The following is a 23,337-nucleotide window of genomic DNA, read 5'->3' as shown; positions in this document are numbered from 1 at the left end:
TTTTTATTGACATTTGACACTTTTGTCCGCGGACGATTTGACAAGGGGGTTCGGACGAGAAGGTCGAATAGACTTTAGAAGAATCATAGATATTTTTGTTTAACAGAACGGATTAGCAAACTTGCCGAGCTTCCGTGGCCGTGAGGTTACGGGTTTCGCCTTGTAAGCGGAAGGTGATGGGTTCGATTCCTGTCTGGCTCGGCAAAGTCAGATCCCTTAAAAGAGTAAATATGCTCACTGGGAATACTGACCGGTAGGGGATGGGTTTCGACAAGCGGCGTGCTGGATTTTCAATCCAGAGGTCGTGAGTTCGGTTCTCGTACCGGGATGATGAAGTTTTTTAAAACTTGAATGTTATTGTCCGTTTCTCTCGGAGGTACACGCCGCGCAAGGCTGTATATCATAGGTAACCGCACTACTACACACTCAATCGCGAGTACCTTAGGTAGAAAGCCATGCACGCCGCGCAGCATTTCTGAGTGTGCCGCAGACACTGTTGCCAGCGATTTTCTGCACTTTTGATGCAATAAAAAACATTACCGGCAACAATGACATGCAATTCGAAGAAGAAGGTCAACAAAAACAAAACGTACGGTATGGGATTTGACAGCGCGCATTTGCCGAAAGTGCGGCGCGTCGTTTAGAGGCTGGTATGCCGCGTGTCCTTTTCGGGAATACGCACAATAAGGCTTTCTAGTCAGAAATTATTTACCAATACATTCAAAGTATGTTTACATTACAGCTGGACGATTGTTTGCATCAGGTTTCCTATCTCTTTCTAGCAAAAGTTTTTTGTCAGGCGACTTTTAGCTGGTTTTTTTGACTGACCGCCCGATATGTCAGCCAACATACTTCGCAGGGCTGTGACAGCTCGAGCTCGATCATTGTTTGCATCAGGACACTGTGACGAGAAGTTTGTCATTTTTGGGTTAAATTAAATTTTTTGCACTGGGCCTAGAAAGCCTTATACCCTTGGTTTCACCCACACTGTATCTGAAAATGGTTTCACCCCACTTTCACCCACACTGTATCTGAAAATTGCACTTTACTGAGTTTAGCGAAAATTTTCTTAAGTTCCCTAATTTTGATTCTAGTTTCACCCAGGCCTATACGGATTAACTGAAGACACAGTTCAGTTTGACAGTAAAGAATTACTGAAAATTCAGTATTGTTTGACAATTCGTCCTTACTGAAAATTCACTTCACTTTGACAGCTTATCAATTACTGAAAATTCAGTTTTATTTGACAAGTCTTTTTTTTACAGAAATTTCAGTTCAGTTTGACAGATCTTCGATTGCTGAAAATTCAGCTTTTCTTACATGACGTGACATTTTCAAACTTATGGCCTACCTACAATCACTTTACTTAGAAAATTGTACTTAGCGTAGGAATTTGAATCCATGCAAAGGAATGTGATCTTCCACAATGATAAAGTAAGCAAATTGGGTACTAAAGCCCTATGTCAATTTTCATGTACAACGGTAAAAAACACGATCAAAAACAATTTCTAATCACTTTTTTTTATTTTAATGCAAATTTTTTTTTTTGTCAAGACAACATTTTTTCGATGGACTAACTATGGTCCCCTTGGAACGAGCTGTCAAGTAGGAGCTTTTCTGTCAAGAAGGACCACGAGGTTAATTTTTTAAAAATTGATTTAAAAATCCATTTTAAACTCTTTGTGGTCATACAAAGGGTCATTGTACTCAGAAAAATAAGCTTTATCGCTGTAAACAATAATATCAGCAATCTAAGCTTCATTTTAGGACCCAATTGGTGACTTGACGTATGGTTTGGAAAATTTCAAAACCTACGGCAAGTTGACGTTTCTATATCAAAGGTAAACAAACAACTGCATAGCAACGTATAACAGCCCAGCAAGTTTGCTAAGTTGATTGTAGATGACGACAGTAAGTTACGTACTATTTCTAAGCAATTTATCTGTTCTACGCAACTTAACTATTCTAAGTAAAGTGATTGTAGATAGGCCATTACTGAAAATCCAGTTTACCATCTGTTATCCTGATTGGTTTCAGGAAACTGAAGTTTCAGCAATTTACTATTTAATGAAAAACTTGCTGAAGATTCAGTAGTGCAGATTTCAGTAAATTTTTACTGAAATTCAGTGTAAGAAAGTTGCTGTGATAGACTCACCAGCACCACCCGACCACTTGAATTTACGTTTAAAAAGTAGTGTATGTTTTTGAGGTGATTTTTCTCAATTTATGTGCCAGATTAACTGCTAAAATTGAGATCTTTTAGAACACATTTGGCCGATGACCTCATTCAAAGTTGTACTTTTAATCACATAAAACATTTAACTTAATTACTGTGTAATTTTTGGTGTAGTTTGACATTTACTCTAGTGGGGTGCCACTTCAGGTTTTCGAAGCGGATTTGGATCCGCTCCAAAAACTTGGGACTCGCTCTCTCTATTTAGCCGAATCTGTGTAGATTCATTCAGAGTGTTGGTTTACTACAGTAATAATTACAATTGGGTACTAAAGCCCTATGTCAATTTTTATGTACAACGGTAAAAAACACGATTAAAAACCATTTCTGATCACTTTTTTTCATTTTAATGCAAATTTTTTTTTTGACAAGACAACATTTTTTCGATGGATCAACTATGGTCCCCTTGGAACGAGCTGTCAAGTAGGAGCTTTTCTGTCAAGAAGGACCGCGAGGTTAATTTTTCGAAATTGATTTAAAAATCCATTTTAAACTCTTTGTGGTCGTACAAAGGGTCATTTTACTCAGAAAAATAAGCTTTATCGCTGTAAACAATAATATCAGCAATCTAAGCTTCATTTTAGGACCCAATTATTCAGAATTTTTGTTATAAAAAAAAAATAAAAAAAAATATTTTTGATTTAACTGTGCGCAGCTTGTGCGTGATATTAATTTCAACCCCCAAGATGGCTGCTAATGCTTATGCTAATCCCCCAGGAATATTCACTAACACGAACTTTAGTGAGTATTCGGACATTCAAAGTTAGCAAAATTCAAATGAACGAAATCATCGAATATGCTCCACTCTGCTCTGTATCCATTTTATAATTCTCTGCAGACTTTTACGCCGACTTCTTATTTGACCAGTCACACATCTTTTCATTGGCAAGTCTTTGGTAAAATTACGCTACAGAAAAATGTCATCACCTTTTAATCTTGAATTCAAAACAAAACAAACTCGCAAACGTCAAAATTTGTTTTGATCTCTTTCGCGGGGTGCGTCGTCGACACGGATTTTTCTCCTGAATTTTCGGAAATTTCTCCAAGAACTCGCCCGCTTCGGTGCCGCAACCATGGACGTGCTCAAACCGACACCGGTTCCACCTTACTCCGCGGACGAAACGGTGCTGTGGTTCGAATTCCTGCTGAAGCCCGCCCTGCTGACGAAACATCTCTCGAAGGCCGCACCCGGTACGGGTTTGTTACCTCCTTAGGTGGCTTGTTTTAACTAGTTTTTTGTTGTTGCAGATCCGTCTCCGACGGAGTTGATCACGCAGTTTCTGTCGATTGCGCCGGAGAATCAGAACCAGAATGAGTTGAACTCGCCGGAGGCGGACAGCATGAACAAGAACGAGGGCTTGAAGTACAGCAAGAAGCAGCTGGCGTTGAAGATTTTAGCGCTGAAGGTGGCGGCTTATTTGCGGTGGGATTTGGGGGTTTTGGAGAAGAATTTGCCGCTGCAGCGGCAGGTCCAGCTGTTGAGCGATTTGTGCAGCGTGACGGCAGGGAAGGCGGTCAACCTGCCGCTGTCGCTGGTGCACGAGTGTCCGATAATTGGGCCGGATGGGTCGCAACATTCGTTGAACTTTGCGCTGACGCTGTATCATCGGTGGGTGTTGAGGGCGCAGGTTATTCGGGGGTCGGTGGCCAGGTCGAACAAGCCGTTCGTGCATGTGGCGGGGGTCGCGGACACGACGCCTTACTCGATGAGGGACGATTCGTTTATCAACTCACTGGAGCCGTTTACGAACATCAGTATTGACTTTTTGAACCAGGTGATTAATGATGTCGAGCCGTTTCGGATTCTGACGTTTGACTCGTTTGTCGCGTTGGACGCCCACACGGACGGGGTTCAGCAGCGGTTCGATTTGGCCATTCCGATTTCGAAGGCGGAAATTAAGGCGCAGATTTACTACGATCTGTGTTTGTACTATTTGTACGTGCAAAAGTACGAGCTTGCCAAGCAGAATATCGTGTTGAGCAAACAAAATTTTGACCAGATTAGACAAGAGTACAGCGTGAAGCCGAACAAGGTCTTCTTGTATTGTAGCGTCGACGAGGAACAACTCCTCGGGTACATGATGGCTTGTGGGGTCACTGGAGAACCGGAAGGCTTGCTTCAACGGTTGAACGAATCTGTCATTAACCACTACTCGGACATTGTGGCGATTCTAAAAGAGGACAACATAAAACGGGAGATTCCAATGACCCAGCGGAAAATCCTCGAATTGAATGTCGAAGGTTTCGTTTCGATGGGAAGTCCCGAAGCGGGTACAAATGACCAGAAAGAGTTGGAACTTGCCGTTGTGGCGCTGAACGTAATTCGCCACGTGCTGGACGGCGACAACATCCTCGGCTCGAACGTGGCTCTTCAAAAGTACAAACAGCAGCAGTTAAAACTGATCGAGTTGATGCTCCAGTACGGTGACGAACAGTTTGACGAGTTGAGTCTGTCGGACCGGGAAGTGTTGAAAAGGTACTTTTTGCAAACGATCAACCTGATGAATAACCCCAGCGGGATTGAGCCGATCTTGAAGAGCTACCAGAAGCTGGTTTCGCCGCAGGAGTTTGACGACCTGAAGCGGCAAAAAGCCAAGGAGGACGTTCAGTTCTCCGGCATTGGCGTGCAGTCCGATTGGAGCGTTTGCGATTCAAAGTGTAGGGTTTTGTTTGTTTTCTTCCTTGATGCCTAGCTAATTAAAATTTTCCTTTTCAGTGATGCGCCTCGAGGTCGGCACGTTCGAGCGTCAACTAATCACGTGCACACATGCCAGCGGCGTCCGCAAGATGCTCGTAAAACTGGCCGGAACGAACCCCACAAAGCCACTGTGGAGCATCAACCCGAGCTGGTCGATTCCGATGCCGATGAAGCAGCTGCTGATGTCGCTGCAGCGTGGCTTTCTGCAGGACTTTGCCTACATTCTGGTTGGCAAATCGCGCGAACTCGCAGCGAAAAAAGACTACTCGGCGGCAATTGCGCTGTTGACGTGCTTGAAGAGCGAGACTACGCGGCAAGACTTGGCCAACAATCCGCTCGTGCTAAAGTTGGGCAAAATGGCCGCCTGGGAGGCGCTGCTCATCCAGATCCAGCAAGTCCTGGACGAATGGCCCAAGAAGCCAACCGACCAGGTCCAGTTCTTGCGCAACTGCAAGCAGTGCCTGAACGCGAGCACCAGCAACGACGTGGCGCCGCGCCCCAAGATCCTCGAGCACTGCGCCGTAATTCTGCTGAACCTGAACGACTGGAACAGCCTGCTCAACCCGGACAAGCGCTACCCCACGCTGGAACTGTGCGCCGCCATCGCCCAGGCCTACCTGGACATTGAAAAGTTCAAGGGAACGAAGAAGACGAGCCGCGAAGCGTGGGACCTGATCCTGCCGATGTTTGTGAGCCAGCAGTCGTCGCGGCAGCGCCACACGGCCGACACTTCGGGCATGCTGCAGCTGTTTTTGTCCAAGTTGCGCGATCCGCTGGTGATCTCGATCGTGCTGTCGCTGCTGGCCAAGCTGCACAACATTCTGAAGGACGAGACGAACCTGGATCTGAACGCGGAGTACATGTTCCTGTGGCCGACGAATGTGAACAAGTAAGTGGCGATCATTATTTGCGTTTGTGAAAACAAAATCGGTGAAAAAAGGCTGATTTCTAGGGGAATTGCTCTTCTATTACAGACGTAACATTCTAGGTCCTCCCAATAGTTTTGCTCTTAGAGGATTGGAGTGATAGACTTGGCTGTAACTGCTTTCATCGTTCTTCACATGATAAAATCTGCATTTGCAGCTCCTGGAACTGCTGCATGTGTTAGAGTAGCTGTTGTTTAAATGTAAATACTCTTCGTACACCTTATGCCCTGTGTACCTTCACGTAATATTGGCATTTTTTGGTCGAGCATGTGAACAAAAGCCTTGTTCTCCATTATCCAGCATCGCAGTTCAAACTCTACAGTTAAATCTGGAATCGTACATCCCGTCTTTCTGTTTCCTCGTAAAGCTGCAGTGTACGAAGCATAGTATAGTAAGACCCCAGAGAAAGTTGTCGAATCTTCCCTTTCAACCGCTAATCCAATTGTTATCGAAAGGACCATGGTTCTGATTCAAAGGACGATTACTTTGCCTACCACGTTATTTTTTCTTTTGAGTTTCAATTCCAAAAAACGCAACTTTGACGGTTTTGTTCAAATTCACAATCCAAACAGAAGTTTTTGACAGCTACCGTGATGCCAGATGCTCATCTGCAGTAGAATGTGGAAAAATCTGTAATCAATTTCAAAAGTATTTTTATCCGTCGTCACCCTTCTCAAAAGGTCTAAACCAAATTTGAGTGGAGACAAGAACTTGTCTAAAATTGTCGTGGTGATTATTGAATTCGATCGTAATTTCTCCACTTATGATTGAGATTTCTCAAATTTTTTGATTGTTTTGATTTTTTTAATTGTTTGAAATAAAAAAAAATAATTTCGATTTTTTTAAATATTTCATTGAATAAAAAATATTCAAAAAAAAAAAAAAATGGTATTACAAATTACGATCGTAATTTCTCGATCGACGATCGAGATTTCTCAACAGAATTAAATTTGAATTAAATATACTTTATTGAATCTTTCTTATAATAATTACATTTGGTTTACATAATAAGTGGTCAGCTGTGGCTCTTCAGCTTTAGTTTGCTTTTCGTGATTTAAACACTGTTCATTTTTATAACTTTAAAAGTATATGATTTATCATTTTTGTAACACTAGGTACAATGAGGAAAAAAAAATGTTAAGAAAACATAACCTAACCTAAAACTAACTTAATCTTACCATAAACTAAACCAATCCTTGAATCAAGGGGTATTCAGATATAGCACATTTTTCCCTGAATTTCAAACATTTTTCTTGAATCTTCTGATCCAACATTTTTACTTCTGCTAATTCATGAACCTCACTTGATCTTGTCCAGCCAGGAACATTCAAAACCATTTTGAGTACCTTGTTTTGGACACGCTGGAGCTTCAATTTATGAGTTCTAGCGCAACACTCCCAAACAGGTACTGCATACTCAATAACGGGGTAAATTATTTGTTTGTAAACTGCTAGCTTATTTTTCAAAGATAGCTTTGATTTTCTGTTAATTAAAGGATACAAACACCTGATGAGAATGCTGCACTTGTTCAATATTTTATCTACATGCTGCCGAAACAATAGTTTCGAGTCAAGTATGAGACCTAAATAGACAACTTCCTTTGACCAGGGTATCGAAACATCATTCATTTTAATCAAAACATCATCCTTTGGGACAAATCTGGCCGATTTGGAAAGTGGAAAAATGATGGTTTGAGTTTTGGCTGCATTTATGCGAATTTTCCAGTCGCCAAAGTATTCGGAAAGAACGTCAAGACCCTTCTGAAGACGGCCAACTAAATATCTGGTTATTTTACCCTTATAAATAACGGCAGTGTCATCAGCAAAAAGTGACAACACACCATTACCAGGAAGAGTAGGCAAATCAGATGTAAAAATATTGTACAGAAGTGGGCCAAGAATACTTCCTTGGGGAACCCCAGCATCAATGTTGAATAATCCAGAAGCAATCCCATTCAGAAAAACCTTGAACGATCTCTCCGAAAGATAGTGCTGGATAATTTTGATAAGATACATTGGAAAACCGTATAAATACAGTTTATGTATCAAACCATCATGCCAAACATTGTCAAAAGCCTTCTCAACATCCAACAAAGCCATAGCAGTTGATTTAGACTCAAGCTTGTTCTGCTTGATGATTTTAGTTACTCTCGTAAGCTGATGAGCAGTATTATGTCCCTTTCGGAAGCCAAACTGCTCATTCAAAATTATATTATTATCGTTGGTAAAATCCAAAAGCCTTGAATAGATGACCTTCTCAAAGAGTTTGGACAGACTACTCAAAAGACTAATGGGACGATAACTTGTTGGCGATGTTGGATCTTTTGAGGCTTCAAAATTGGTATGACTTTGCCCAGCTTCCAATTGGTGGGGAAGTAACCAAGTTGCAAACATTTATTGAAAATATTGGCTAGATGTTGAAAGAACTGATCACTCTGTTTTTTCAACACTAGATTAAAATGTTATCAAAGCCTGGAGCTTTCATATTTTTCATTTGTTTAACTGCAACTTTGACTTCCTCACCAGAAACATGGGAATCTGCAGGAAATTCAAAGGTAGAGTCATTGATTGTTGAAATACTATTGGCAACTGATGTTTCTTTACGGCTGGTCATGGAAGCGCCAAGATTATGTGAACTAACAAAATGAAGCCCAAGTGCATTTGCCTTTTCCTCGGATGTAATCAAAGGAGAATCCTCAACAATAAGAGGAGGAATAGGCTTTGGTTTGTTTTTAAGAACTTTTGAAAGTTTCCAAAATGGTTTTGAATAATTCCCAAGCTGGCTTACATGTTTTGAAAATTCTTGATTTCTGATATTGTCAAGTCGGTCTTGTATGATTTTGTTCAAATTGTTCACTGAAATCTTTTGTCATAGTCCCCAGTCCGTTGATATTGTCTCCTATAAACATTCCTAAGTCTAATCAAGTGTTTAGTATCTACGTCAATATCAGTTACCTTAAAATTAACAGGAACCTCCCGAACGTTGGCAGCCTCTGCTTGGTTGATAGCCTGCTGGATCACCTCCAGCGAACGATCAATATCAGCAGAAGTTTCCGGGTGTTGATCATAGTCGATGTTGCTGTCGACCACTTGCTGAAACTGCTGCCAGTCAACGTTGTGGTAATCTTTCCGGGTTGGTTGCCGCTGCGGAGTAACGGAAGCTCCAACCTCCACAACCACCGGATAGTGATCAGAACTCAACTCTTCAAACACCTCAGGATGAGCCACGTTCTCAGCCATATTGGTAATGAAGAAGTCGATGATTGAGTGATTCCCAGACCGAGCCACCCTCGTTGGACGATCCGGACTCACAACGTTGTAGTATCCGTTTTGCAGATCGTTGTGCAGAATCACTCCGTTCCGATTCCTCCTGCTGTTGCCCCAAACTTCATGCTTCGCGTTGAGGTCACCAGCGATGATGTACTTTGCGCTCCGCCGTGTCAGCTTCTGGATATCGCTCTTCAGTTTTGCTGCTGAACCATCTCTGGCATTCACCTGACGTGGGCAGTATGCAGCAATGAAGAGTACTGGGCCAACCGAAGTGGGAATTTCCACCCAACGGCCTCGATGATGTCCAGCTTAAAGTGTGGCAGCCGGCGTGGCTTGAGATCACGATGAACAGCGACAAGCACACCTCCTCCTCCAGAGGTGGTCCTATCGAGCTGCGTCGCGATCTTGTAGTTTTGCAGATAAACTTTTTCACCGGGCTTCAGATGAGTTTCCGTGATGGCAGCTACGTCGATCTCCTTCTCGCGAAGAAAATCCACCAGCTCTAAATTCTTCCTCCTAATGGAGCAAGCGTTCCAATTCAGCAGCTTGAGGGACCTACGATCCATACTGGATGACGAACGAGGTCAGCACTTCAATCTGCTGGGTCTTGGTTTTGCATCCACGCAGTGCAGCGGACATCTGTTTGAAAATATTGAGGAGTTCGGTTGAGGTGTAAAGATCATTACCATTTTCCTCAACTGCTGGTTCTTGGGTTGGTCTTGGCTCCTGGCTGAAGCCCGGTGGTGGCGGTCTCGGCTCCTGGCTGGAACCCGGCCGTGGATGATTCATCTCAGCTCTCTTCCTGGGATCCAACGGCAACGGTGCCAAGTTCGGGACCTGGCGTCGCGGTTGAAGAGGTGGAAAATTTTGCTCCACCAGGGCTGGAGGAGTTCTACGACGCTGAGGCTGATTCTTCGTCGATGCTTGCTGCCGAATTTTCACGAACTCAGCTCTCTTGGGGCACTTTCGGTCGGTTGACGAGTGCTCACCGTTGCAGTTGAGGCACTTCACCAGCGAATCTTGGATGCACTGGGATGTGATGTGCGCATCGGTACCACATTTGGCGCAACGACGCTTCAGGTGGCAGTTCTTACCTCCGTGCCCGAAACCCAGGCAGTTGAAGCATTGTGTGACGTCACGATGCACTGGTCGGTATCGCTCCCACGACACGATAATGTTGAAAACCGCTCGAATTGCCTTCAGCTCAGGAAGCGTCGTCGATCCCTTAGCCAAATGCAGCAGGTAGAGCTGGTCACGGTACTTGATGTCTTTGTTGCGTCGGCTCATTTTGTGCACGGCCAACACATCCAGTTTCAAAACTTTTAGCTCGGCAGCTAATTCCTCCACTGGCATGTCGTACAGACCTCTGACGACGATTTTGTACGGCTTATCCATGACGACATCATGGGTAAAGTACTCCGCCTCGTTTTCGGTCAAGTAATCCTTGACCAGTTGATAGTGCTGCCTGGATTGCACCAGCACCTTAAATCCGTCCTGACACAGACGAATGTTGCCTTGGACTTTCCCAGACTTGATGAGTTCAACCAGCCCCGCACGAAAGTCGATCGTTGCTGCTGATTGCCGCACATAAAAAGGAGGCAGTTTCTCCTTTCGCTGTTTCACTTCATTCTCCTTTGCTTCCGCTACCTGGTCCTCGTCAGGCAGTCCAGCGAACTTGTTGTTCTTCAATAGCTGCTCCTCGTGCGACGAAGAGTTCTCCTCCTCCTCATCCATCGGTACAGTACCGTCGCTCTTTTTCGTCTTTTTGCTGTTCGATGTCACTTCCAAAAGCACCTTCCTTTTGGAAATCCCCGGTTTTTGGCCATCAGTTGAGGCCTCAACCTTCCTTTTGGAAATTCCCACTTTTTTGCCTGCTTGAGCCGCAGGTAGGGCAATATTGCCGGCGTTTTGCGCCGGGACGCGACGAGTCATGTTGATTCAGACAACCTTCACCAACGAATGCTCGGATAACAATGAGATTTCTCAACAGTAAGATTACGATCGTTATTTCTTGATGGTAAGTCGTAATTTGCCGATGGTAGATCGAGATTTGTCGATGGTAAGTCGTAATCTCACTATCGAGAAATTTCGATCGTGAGTCGAAAAATTACGATCGTAATATTACGATCGAATGCAATAATCACCACGTGTATCGACTCTCTCCCTCTCTCCCCGCAGCCCCGCCGTCTACAACATCAAGGTGGTGTACGAAATGCTGAACCACCTGCTGGCGCAATCACTGCGCTTCTACCCCAACAACATTCCGTGGATCAAGCTGAAGGGCGACATGGAGTTTGCGAACCTGAACCACGAGGCGGCGATGCGAAACTACGTGGGCGCGTTGATCGCCGGCTCGGAGTACCTGCAGCGCCCACTGCTGGACGACTTCATCATCCGGCGAATGATCAAGTGCAGCTCGAATCTGGGCTGTTTCATGCAGGCGGCCGTGTTGTGTCAGTTTCTGGACGAGACCGACTACGGGCTGGCGTTCAAGAGCGTCAGCGAAAAGACGGCGAGCTTCTCGGACGCGATGGACTCGTATTATGGGTGCATTTGGGATCCGACGCTGCTGGAGTTTATCGTGAATTGGCACTTTAAGAAGGGTGAGCACAAGCGGCGGCTGCAGGCGATTTCGTACTTGAACCAGCTGGAGCTGAATGCGAACAACAACGAGGAGATTAAGCGGGAGGCGGCGGCGGTTCGGAAGACGCGATTTCTGCGATCGCTGGCAAAGCAGTACATGTTGTGAGTTTAGAAGACGAAGACATTTCGAGACAATGGTCAGTTTATTTGAGAAAACAAAAGTGAGTTTGGAAAATATACAATATTACGAGCGACACTTAAGAGGTAGTTTTATTTGGGCTTACGGCCCGGCTTGCCGCCGGACGTTTTGGCCTTCTTCGCGGCCGGAGTCTTTTTGTCCTCGGGCTTCCGCTTCTGGCTGGAGGACGGCGTTGACGGGAGCACCTTGAAGAACGAGTCCAGTCGGCCTTGCGTGGCGGTTGATTTGGTTTTCAGGATCTTTTTCGCACCAGCGCGAATACGATCCTCGTTGAACTGCCGATCTCCGCACAGGAACTTGACCAGACCCTCCTCGTCCGGTTCGCCCCACTTGAGCTCGATCTGCTCGGGGTCGGTTACGTCCGGCGTTATGAACAGTTCGCGGGCTTGTTTGTAATTCCAACCTTCCGGAACGATGTACTTCTTCGTGTCGATGTTCTCCAGGATCTTCTCGATCGAGCGGTGCTTGTTTATAAGCTCAATTGCCTTCTTCGGACCAATACCTCGTATTGTTTCGCAATAGTCACAACCTAACATAATGCAAAGGTCAATGAACTCGTCCCGGCTTAACTCAAATCCCTTCAAGATCTTCTCATAGTTGAACTCCTGCACCGGCATCTTCCTGGCCTCGCTGAAGGTCAAGTGCCGCAGCAGAATGCTAGAACCGAACGTCAACGCGTCCATATCCTCGGTCGCCGTAGCGTAGATCTTACCACTCTTGACCAACGCCGCGCACTGCGCCTCGGCCTCACACGGCGCATCCACGTACGGAACTCCCATCAGCTTCAGCAACTCTTTGGCCTCGTTCGAGTGCTGCTTCGTGACCTTCACCAACCGCCGGTTGAACTTTTCAATGTCCTCCGTGGCTCCCGCTTCAGTCGCCCGGTCCAGCGCCTTCTGCGCCTCGTCCCGCTTCTCCGCACGTTTCGACAGCTCCCCAGACTTCATATCCGGGGGCTTTCCGTCGAACACGTACACCGGCTTGATGCCGTTCTCCAGCAGCCGGATCGTCCGGTAGAACGTCCCCATCAGGTGGGAAGTGGTCTCCCCGTCCACCGACGTCAGCTGGGCGCCCTCGGCGCGCACCGCAATCAGGAACTGGTACAAGCACATAGAGGCATCGATGGCCACTTTTCGTCCTGCAAACAAACGAAAAATCGCAAATTAATCAACGTAAACTACTAATTCAATTCAATTAGTGTGTTATTAGAATAATTATTTAACTGAGATTAATTCATAGGCTATTGCAGGGAGGGTACACATTTCTAAGTTGAGATTTTGCTAGCTGAGTGCTGCTTTTAGGGATAATCCCACAAGAAGTTCTGAAGGTTCTCGTTGCCCTTTCGATGCTTGCGACGATGGTGTGGTTCAATCGTAAACAATGTTCCGAAACTTACCGAAAAAGTTTTTGATTTCGCCCTCCTTGACCGCGAACGGGGCCACGTCGGCAATCAGCTGGGACAGTCCCTTAATTCCCATGGCGAGAGATCGAAGTAACAAACGTAACTATTGAAAACAATTATAACAAGAAACAAGACACTTCATGAACTGCTGCAAAAGTGCGTGTGGAATGAGAAAACGAGAGAAAGCCGCGGTCGGCGATGATGTTTACGCGCCAAAAATAACAACAAAAATACGTCGTTTTGACGTTACGCAGGAAATGTTTCGGAGGGTTGAAGCATTTCAAAGGAAGGAAATTTTTCAAGCAAAGTTGCATACAAGCAGGCATCAAAGCTTTTCATGTGTTATGTTAGTTGCAGACCCATCAGGCGCAATAATTAAAAAGGTTGTAGTTTGTTTATGGTAAAAGTTTACAAGCAATGTTATACAAATCAACTTTTTGCAGCCATTTAGGGGCTTTTTCGTTGGCCCTTCTGAACCCGAAAGTGGGAATTATATTTAACCGATAAAATACTTTTTAATCATATAAAATACCCCTCTTGCCGAATAGTGTAAAATAGTGTAGAGGACAGTTGATCTTAAGGTCGTAGATGATTTCATTCACTCTTGGGGCAATGACTGTCAATGATGCTTCGGAATTCAGGGTCCAGAAATATTAAATTGAAATGAACAATAAATCACGATATGTAAAATACTTCTACTAACAACTGTAGTAAACACGTTTTTTTTTAATTATTTTATTCTACACTGCGGCCATCTTGACGATGGAAACTGAAAATGTCGTCAAACGACCATTCACTGCAAATTTCCAAACCAGACTGAAGACCTGGCCCTGGCCACGATCATTCCAAGAGCGCACACACACAACCGACTCTCTCGTGTGCATCGCAGCAATCGATGACTTTGTCTTGTCGCGCGCTCTCTCTCTTTTTCCTCAACGACGCTTCGCGTTGCGCAGCAGACAAGCGTGAGGCACTCACACTCAAACGGTCACTCACGCGTTGCTGGCTAATTTCACTCAGCAATCAACAACCGTCGAGTATCGACTCTAACATTTCAAACGGCCATACGTATATGTAGCATTTATGTTGCTTTGAATATTTCAATCGATGAAGTTATTTTGCTATATTGACTATCCTCGTCTTATTCTCTACATTCTCCCCCTTCTCTACTCTTTTCTGGTTATTTTGGATATTCCCATTTCTTTTAATCTGAAGTAGCAAAAGTTAATATTTGGTTGAAAAGTTACATAAAATTTCTTCAATTATATAGCATGATTACGTTTTTCTCACTAACATTAGCCCTCAAGGCGGCTGCTGATTTTTTTTTTACAATGAATTCTCATGCCTTTCCTGAATTTGAAAACGTTTGCTGTATATTGTTTTGGCTTTTTTTTTTATATTTTTTTTTGCATCTGTTTTTCATTCCAAATCAATCAATTCTCAACATTTCTCTTTTCTGTTGTCGTTCCAAAAACAATTCAGACGTTTGTAAAGAGTTTAGCCGTCCAGACTCATAAACGAACTAATTTTATTTAAACAATTTTTTTTTTATTTTACCTAATCTCTTCTCTTATTTTTTTTCCCATTCTCTTATTTTCATTTTCTGAATTATTTGATAATCTGAAATAGATTTTGAAATTCGATAAAATCATTGAGACAGTCCCTTTCTTTCCAATTTTTGCAAAAAAAAACTTAGTCCAATGATCACAATTTCAAAACTAATAGTTTTACATTTTCTCCTCTATATTTTATAGATCTTGCTTTTTCCTCAGAAAAAAAAATCGTTTCTTATATTCCCTCCAGAAATCCAGTTCAATAATAAAATATAAGGTGTGCTACATTTTTTTTTTAACAATCAGCAATCTTTTTTTTTTAGTTTTATTAAAGACACTTTACCATTACAGTGGCATTCGTGTCGTGATCAGCAATCATCAAAAATTTCCTTGCGCTTTAATTTCCTGTAGAAAAAAACCCCCTTTTTTCTCCGAATTCAGCACAGAAATTTCTAAACCCATTTCACATTATGTTGTTAGTATTATCTTGAAAAAATCTCTTTGATACAATTTCAAATAATTTGGTCCGTTCTTTCCCAGAGGAAAAATCACTTTTATTTCATTTCCTACAAATATTCACTTTAGAAACTTCCAAAATTATTCAATATTATTTTGTTTCTGATTTCTTAAAAAAAAACTTTTTGTTTATGTAGAAAAAAATACCTAATCCAATTTTACCGAAAAAATCAGATATACCACAGACAAACAGACTCGTTTATAAATCTAAGTAATTTTACTCCTTCTTTTGAGAAAAGAAACAATTCTTCTGTTCTTCTATTTCTCCTAGAGATTTAATATGTTTCGATTTCCAATCTACCATTTCTTTTGTTTTCTCCTAAAACATTCTTTTTTTTTCTCTTGCATCCTCTCTTAACTTTCTGTTTCCGTTCGTCGATTCCATTTGAACTTACTTTATTTTAATTTAAAGTGCTAATAATTCATAGATTCAATTATACTCTTCTCGAATCTTAAATCGATATTTCTTGATCAAATCGTAGAAGGAATTACTTCAAATTATCCAGAATATTAATTCCAGAGTTGTCGTAGTTAAAAAAATAAAATGTCTATTTTTTTTACAGTCAAAATTATGCTTTCTCGTGTTCGTATCGTTCTGTCAAATTGTTTTTTTTTCTTTTGTATTTTTTTTTATTTTACATGTTGTATTTGGCTTTTTTTTTTTAATCCTATTGTATTTGAAAAGTATTTTAATCTTTTTCTATTATTACTAACTCTTTGGTCTTGGTTTTTTTTTTATCTCCAGATTTGTTTACTGTTAAAATGATAATAAGCAATACATGTGTAATAACGTGTAACCTCTTTTGTTTCAATCATTCTGATTTTCATTTTATGATTCAAGAGTTGAATATATATTTTTATTCTTTTACTCAATAAATTTGGAAATGACCAATAAAACCCCTTTAAATTTTCCCTTTTTAAATCTGGTTACTTTTCTCTGGTTTTCTCTTATTAATGTATTTCCACTTTTTTCACGCTTGTACTCTCCTCTTTACTTTTGATCTGTTTTATTCAATTCACTGAATAAGTTATAGTTAATATTTTCATCTTTTTTTTTAAACTCCATTCATTCATTAATAATATCTGAATTCTGTTTTTTTTTTAAATCATATTTGATAAGAACTTATTTTTTGCATTTTTTACCACTTTTTTTATTTTTTTCTTTTTTTTCCTTTTTCTTTTCTTTCAAGTTTTTTTTTACTAATTTGATCTTTTTATTTTATTTTAATATTTCATCTCATTATTGTTATTTTTTTTTGTGACGCACAAAATTTTCTATTATTCTTTTGTTCGTATTTTTTTTTTGTTTCCATGATTTTTTTGTTTGGATATTTGGTAAGAATTTTTCAAATTCTTAACACCTTTTCTGTATGTTAACCAATTTTATTTTTTTTATATTTACAGTTTTGTTTTTTTTTTTTGAACACATACTTTCCTCTTTCCTTTAATTTTCTCTTGTTGTGATTTTGTTCATAAATTATATTAGATAACATTTTTTTTACGCACCAAACTATTCGTTATTTTTTTTTTGTTTTTTTCCTTGTATTTGATAAGAAGTTCAATAAGAGCATTCCTTTGTGGATTTTACTCTTCAATTTTGTTTACCTTTTTTTCATTCAATTTATTTTTCGCTCCAAATTTATGAATCAATGTATTATTTATTATTAATTTTTGCGATTTCTTGTTCTTTTTATCATTTTTTCAAATCAAATTTTATTTGATAAGAATTTGATAAATTTCCAAATTATTATCACCTTTGTCTATTTTACACTTTTAATTTTATTTATTTATTTTATCTATTTTTGCCGGTTCTTTTTTTTCATCTCTGAACGATGCTGTGCATGACCAACCAAACAAATAAAATCACTTTAATTTTCCTCTTGCTTTTAATTCTGTCATATTTAGATTTTGTTTATGGTTTGCAATTAATTATAGTTTTTTTTTTTTGGTGATACACCAAACATTTCTTTCTTTTCGGCAATTTAACAAAAAAAAGTCTTGGTTCCTTTTTTTATCTCGTTCTTCTTATATTCGATAAGAACTTCAATAAGAACTGATTTTCTCAATGAAAATAACTCTTCGATTTTTGCTATTCTCTTCTTATTAATTTTGTGTTCTGTCGTGCTTCTCTTTTCTGTCACTTAATCAATTTGTGTATGAGCAACAATTTTTCATAAACACTTGAACTCTTCTCTTTCGTTTCGTTTTCTTGTATTCGATTGTATCAATAAGTTTAAGTAAACATTAACTTAAAGTTATTCACTTATTCATCACATTTTTTTTTAACTCGTACTTTTCGCCATTTTATTTTCAGCCATTTCTCTAAACAAAATTGTTTCCCTTTTTTTTATCAAATCTTTCGATTTTCATATTTTTACCACAGTCTTTTAAAAAGCTTTTTTTTTTTTTTGAGTGGACAACCAAAAATTTTCAAAACTACTTTTACTTTCATCTTTCATCAATTTTCTCTTATTTTGATCTTTTTTTTTTAAATGTTTTCATTGCATTCACTGTTTTTTTTTTTGTGACGTTTTCTATCTTTCTTGCATCGCAAAATATATTTGATAAGAACTTTTCCATTTTCCGAATTCTTATCACCTTTGTCTATTAAGCTTAGCTGCTATTTTTTTTTAATCATTTTGTCTGAGCCATTTCGTGAATGAGCATCAAACTTCCTATTTTCTTCATTCTCTTTTGTTGTGATTTTCTTTATAAATTGTATTGAATGTTTTAATCTTAATCTCTTATATTTACGCACCAAATATTCTTTTTCATTTTTTTTTATCTTTTTCCTTGTATTTGATAAGAACTTCAATAAGAGCTTATCTTCAACTATTTTTCCATTTTTTTATCCTCTTTCCTTGTATTTGATAAGAACTTCAATAAGAGCTTATCTCCTTTGTGGATCAACTTTTGTTTCCTTTTTCCATATGTGCTATTTTCTTTTTTTTTTCATGATTAGCGGTGATTGAGGGCATACGCTCCAACACCATATTGATTTAATATTCATTACCAGAAAGATTCAACTTGTTGAGGCATACAACAACATTTGTTTTGTACAGTTGAGGCGTTCGTCAAACTGTTTTTTTTTCTTCTTTTTATCATCAGTACAGTTGAGGCGTTCGTCAAACTGTTTTCTCTGTTTTATTGTCAGTGCAGTTGAGGCGTTCGTCAACTCATAACTATCTCACTCACTTACCCACCAACTGCGCCATGTAGTAAACACGTTTTTTTTTTAATTATTTTATTCTACACTGCGGCCATCTTGACGATGGAAACTGAAAATGTCGTCAAACGACCATTCACTGCAAATTTCCAAACCAGACTGAAGACCTGGCCCTGGCCACGATCATTCCAAGAGCGCACACACACAACCGACTCTCTCGTGTGCATCGCAGCAATCGATGACTTTGTCTTGTCGCGCGCTCTCTCTTTTTCTCAACGACGCTTCGCGTTGCGCAGCAGACAAGCGTGAGGCACTCACACTCAAACGGTCACTCACGCGTTGCTGGCTAATTTCACTCAGCAATCAACAACCGTCGAGTATCGACTCTAACATTTCAAACGGCCATACGTATATGTAGCATTTATGTTGCTTTGAATATTTCAATCGATGAAGTTATTTTGCTATATTGACTATCCTCGTCTTATTCTCTACAACAACAAAAAGAAAACCATTTTTGATTGATATAGGTTATGATTCTGAATCAAGATTTGAATGTTTTTTTTTCTAAAACGAACATGGCCGCCAAATGGCCACCGGGTGTGGCAGAAATCAGGAAACGTACCACGGTGCGGACATCTACTCGGACCACTACCTGATGGGAGCAAGCATGCTCTCAAAACTGTAGACAACTTAAAAAAAAACGACGACTTACGTATTTCAAATTCCCCAAGCAAAACATTCTGACCCAGGACAGTACAGAAATTCTCAGCACGAAGAGTGAAAATGTCAAATTTCAGACAAGGGACTCGTATTCGGGCTGTAGTGGATGAATTTGGATGATTCAAATTGCAAGAGGTGGGTTTTTGTCCTCTATCTGACCACCATAAAATATCTCTCTGGGGTTTAAACCGGTTCCGGGACAATCCAGATTGTTTGACGTATTTGTACCGATAAAAAATGAAATCAATGTATTTTTGTTGAACAAATACGGTTGAAACTTGTTCAATAGAGACTCTTACAACATAAGATAGCATTTTTTTAAATAGTTGTTTATAAACTAATGTTTTGATAAGTTTAACTTAAAACAAATAAATTTAACCAATTTTTATATAAACTCACAAAACAAAGTTATCAGAAGTTCCAAGTTGCCACAAACTGGTTAGAGGTACTTGTATTAAACACAGAAATAACATTTCACAAAAGAATTCACTTAAATCGATCGGATTTTGTTCTTTTATTAGGGGTACGGACAATGATTTGACCTCCTTTTTTTTACTTTTTTCAGTAAACTATTTTTGTAATTTTTTAAAATAAGTTTTTTACAATAACAGGATTTTAAAGAGGACATTCTGCCGCGTCGATTGATGTATAAAACTTGGTGCCAGCGGCTACATGACGAGAAGAAAGCAGCTTATCCCAGTCACGAAATATTCTAGCAGAGCTGGTTCTGCCAGAATCCTGCTAGAACGGTGACATATTTCTGCTAGAATGCTGTAAGAATGTCCAGCTCTGTGAGAACTCTGCTAGAATCCTGCTAGAACGTCGTGATTGGGATGTGGTAAAGCTGAATGCCGCAACTGATGAGAACGTGGCGCATTACAAACAAGCGCTAAAACAGCAGAGAACGGTCTTCAAGCTTAAGAAGCGCCTGCTGGAAGACCGCGATCGCGCCGAAATGGAGCAGCTGTTCCGGCAGAACGAGACGCGAAAGTTCTACGAGAAGGTTAACCATTCCCGCAAAGACTATGCGCCGCAAGCCAAAACTTGTCGGGACGCCGAGGGAAACCTTCGTATGGAGAAAGGCGAGGTGTTTGACAGGTGGCAGCAGTTCTTCAACGAGCACCTGAACGGCGATGTAGCGCATGGAGACGGCTTTGAAGTGAGAGCACGAGAGGCACGATATGTAACAGGACAGTCCAACTTCTTGCTTATGCGGACGACATTGATATTATAGCGAGAGACCTAGAGACGGTGAAGAGGGTTTACACCGCCTTGAAGATGCAACCAAGACAAATTGGATTGGCCATGAATACGACAAAAACAAAGTACATGAGAGGGAAGGGCTCAAAGGACGTTGGCCCCCAAGCTGTGGATGGCGATGCGCTGGAGGAGGTGATCGAATTCGTGTACTTGGGTTCGCTGGTAACGGCCGACAACGACACCAGCTTAGAGATCCGGGCTCGAGCGCAACGCGCCACGAAGCTGACCCTGTACAAGGCACTGATTAGACCGGTGGCCCTCTATGGCCATGAGACCTGGACGCTGCGGCAAGAGGACGAACAAGCCCTTGGAGTTTTCGAACGGACGGTAATGCGCAGCAGGAGCACAGCGTGCACGATGGGGAAATCGGATCGAGGCGGACCTAAGAAAGATCTGCAACCTAGGAGACTGGCGAGCTGCAGCCCAGAACCGAGCAACATGGAACAACCTTCTTGATACAGCACGGGCACCGCGTATGGTGTTCTAAGCTGATTGGTATGGTATGTATGGTTGTAAAACTGTTCCATATCCTTGGGCATGTGAAATTAATGAAAAATATCAACTTTTTTAACGATCACTTTATTTAATGTTATATTATTTATAATACAAATCAGTAAACAGACACTTTTCGGTAATTTTTCGATACACTCTTTACTAGCATCTTATTTTTGTTTTCAGAAAAGTTTTAGTTCATTATTGTAATGATACAGTGACAAGCGTTAGTTTTATTTACATTTAAATATAAATGCTTAAAATTAAAACTACAGAACTATTTTTACCAGTAGACTTAACAGATACACCTTTGTGATGACATTTTATTTTATTTTACTTTCATACTCTGTTCATAATTATTTGTGATATGTTATGAGAGAGATCAGATATTTTTATTCAACAATTACATTTAACATTGTACTTAAATTTATAATTACTTGAAATTAAGAATAATTACGAAATTATCGATAAACGTTTCACTTTGGCATACATTTTTCCCTAGCAGATTTTTAAAAGAAAAGAATAAAACGAATAGAATTCAAATTAAATACAAGAGTTACCTTAGGGCAACAAATCAAGAGTAGATATATAAGCAAGTGTTTCGCTTCAAATAGTTTAGGGAATAAAAGATAAATAAATAGAACATTATATTATTCTTAGAGTAGAAGTTAAATATTCTAACAATAAATTAAGGTCAGACAAAATAATAAAGTGTTTCACAAACATGAAAAAGTCCACATTCTTCTCAGCAGAATCGCCTCACAAAGAACACCACCAGCAAAAGTATCAGCGCCTTCGTGGTGGACAGCTTACGGGCTTCCGACGCCTGGTTGAACTCCATAAACAGGTGGTACGGACAGTGACTGGGTGGCTTCACGAACGCGTCGAACGTCGGATACTTGAAGATTTCCGCAGCCTGCGTGAAAGGAAGAAAGAACAATCATTTGGTTAGTTTCGGTTGAAGGTAGATTTTTTGACAGATTATTTAAATATATCAGAATAATTCAATGAATATGCGTACGAAGGTTAAACTTACCACTGAAATCGACTCGTTGGACACCCTGCAGAACGTCATGTGCTTCCCGGTGAGGATGCTCTGCTCGACGCGCCTCGTAAAGAGCGGTTCCTGCCAGGGCAGCTGGTTCAGGTGGGACAGGAACGTCCGATCGTGGAACTCGACGGGGTCGGAGATGATCAGCTTGTTGAGAATCGACTCCTTGTACAGAATGTCCTCCTCGTCCACGATGCTGTACTCTTTGGCGTTCTGCAGCGCCCGGATGGCGATCTGGTTCTGCTCGTCGTCCACGTCACCGCCGGGGGCAAAGTTGGGGAACACGGTCGTGGGGAGCAGGTCCAGGATGTTCCCGTTGTACAGAAACAGGTTCTCCACGTCGGTCATGTTCATCGAGTAGAACCCAAACACGCCAAACGTTTCGAAGAACTCCTTGACCGGGGTCATGCTGTAGCACCCGGCCAGGTCAATCTTCGGGTAGTACGTTATGAAAGAGAGGCACATCTCCTGCTTGGTGGAATACCCGCCGAGAGTGGGTCGCTTCCGGCCGATGGTCTGTGAAAGATGGAATGTTTAGTGATCTGAAATGCCACCTTCCTGACAATTCTTACCTCATACGCGCAATCCGTAATCAGATAGTCCCCGGGCAGCACCGAAGTCTCGTTCTCCAGCTGTCGGATCTGCTGGAAGTTGTGGTCGTAGTTGTCGTCCTCGACGATCCTCGGCAGTTCCTTGCCATCCCTAACATGTCTCAGCTTCATCTTCCTGCCAGCCACGTGCGAATGCAGAGCCGCTGACACAATGTTAATCCCGTTCTCCGGAAACACCGCTCCCGTACAGGAAGGTCCACAGATCCCCACATTCCGGTACAACTTCTGGCCCGGTGGAATCATCTCGGTGTCCGAAATAGAAACTCCGGAGATCATCATTCCGGCGTCGTGCTGCCGAACGTGGCGCGTGTAGTGCATTCGGAATCCGGAATGGTCCAGAACACGCTTCGCGCGCGGATTGTCGTAGTGAACCTCCAACATGTAGTACTTGGCACCGCCCTTGTTGCCGCCAATCGGGATCCCGATGTGTTCAGGCAGGAACTGACCGGAAGCGCCAATGCCCCACGTAGCTACCGGAGTGATGCACGAGTCCCAGTCGCGGGGTGTGAGCAGATTGCTGTTGCAAACAGCACCGCTACTCTTGACCCAAACGTCCCACGAGTTGGGGTCCGAACCTGGGTAGGAGTTGGGCGAGCACTCGAACAGGGTCATGTGGTGGACGAGGGGTTGCTTGGTGGAACTGAGTAATGAGGAAAAT

At 41.4% G+C, this 23,337-nt stretch overlaps 3 protein-coding genes across 3 annotated transcripts in view; 1 reads left to right on the top strand and 2 right to left on the bottom strand.

Annotated features, from left to right (window-relative positions):
• The first annotated feature begins 3,192 nt into the window (after positions 1-3,192).
• On the top strand, positions 3,193-11,970 carry LOC119766970 (integrator complex subunit 8). Its single transcript, XM_038253738.1, has 4 exons — positions 3,193-3,424; positions 3,482-4,891; positions 4,950-5,820; positions 11,305-11,970. Exons 1-4 carry the CDS (start codon positions 3,307-3,309, stop codon positions 11,873-11,875), a joined length of 2,970 nt encoding a protein of 989 aa, XP_038109666.1. The 5' UTR covers positions 3,193-3,306; the 3' UTR covers positions 11,876-11,970.
• Positions 11,894-13,430, bottom strand: LOC119766971 (flap endonuclease 1). Its single transcript, XM_038253739.1, has 2 exons — positions 13,305-13,430; positions 11,894-13,046 (listed from the first exon to the last, which is right to left on the bottom strand). Exons 1-2 carry the CDS (start codon positions 13,384-13,386, stop codon positions 11,980-11,982), a joined length of 1,149 nt encoding a protein of 382 aa, XP_038109667.1. The 5' UTR covers positions 13,387-13,430; the 3' UTR covers positions 11,894-11,979.
• A 7,711-nt stretch (positions 13,431-21,141) lies between these two features.
• Positions 21,142-23,337, bottom strand: part of LOC6051429 (MOXD1 homolog 1) — a 100,515-nt gene continuing 98,319 nt past the window's right edge. The window contains exons 4-6 of the mRNA XM_038254823.1: positions 22,641-23,319; positions 22,054-22,584; positions 21,142-21,933 (exon numbers count right to left, since the gene is read on the bottom strand). Of these exons, the coding sequence (XP_038110751.1) occupies positions 21,763-21,933; positions 22,054-22,584; positions 22,641-23,319 (1,381 nt within the window). The 3' untranslated portion in view covers positions 21,142-21,762. The remainder of the gene's footprint in view (positions 21,934-22,053; positions 22,585-22,640; positions 23,320-23,337) is intronic.

Source organism: Culex quinquefasciatus, chromosome 2, assembly GCF_015732765.1.
Source record: "Culex quinquefasciatus strain JHB chromosome 2, VPISU_Cqui_1.0_pri_paternal, whole genome shotgun sequence".
NCBI classification, from domain to species: Eukaryota; Metazoa; Arthropoda; class Insecta; order Diptera; family Culicidae; genus Culex; species Culex quinquefasciatus.
This window is presented reverse-complemented; position numbering and strand designations above follow the sequence as displayed.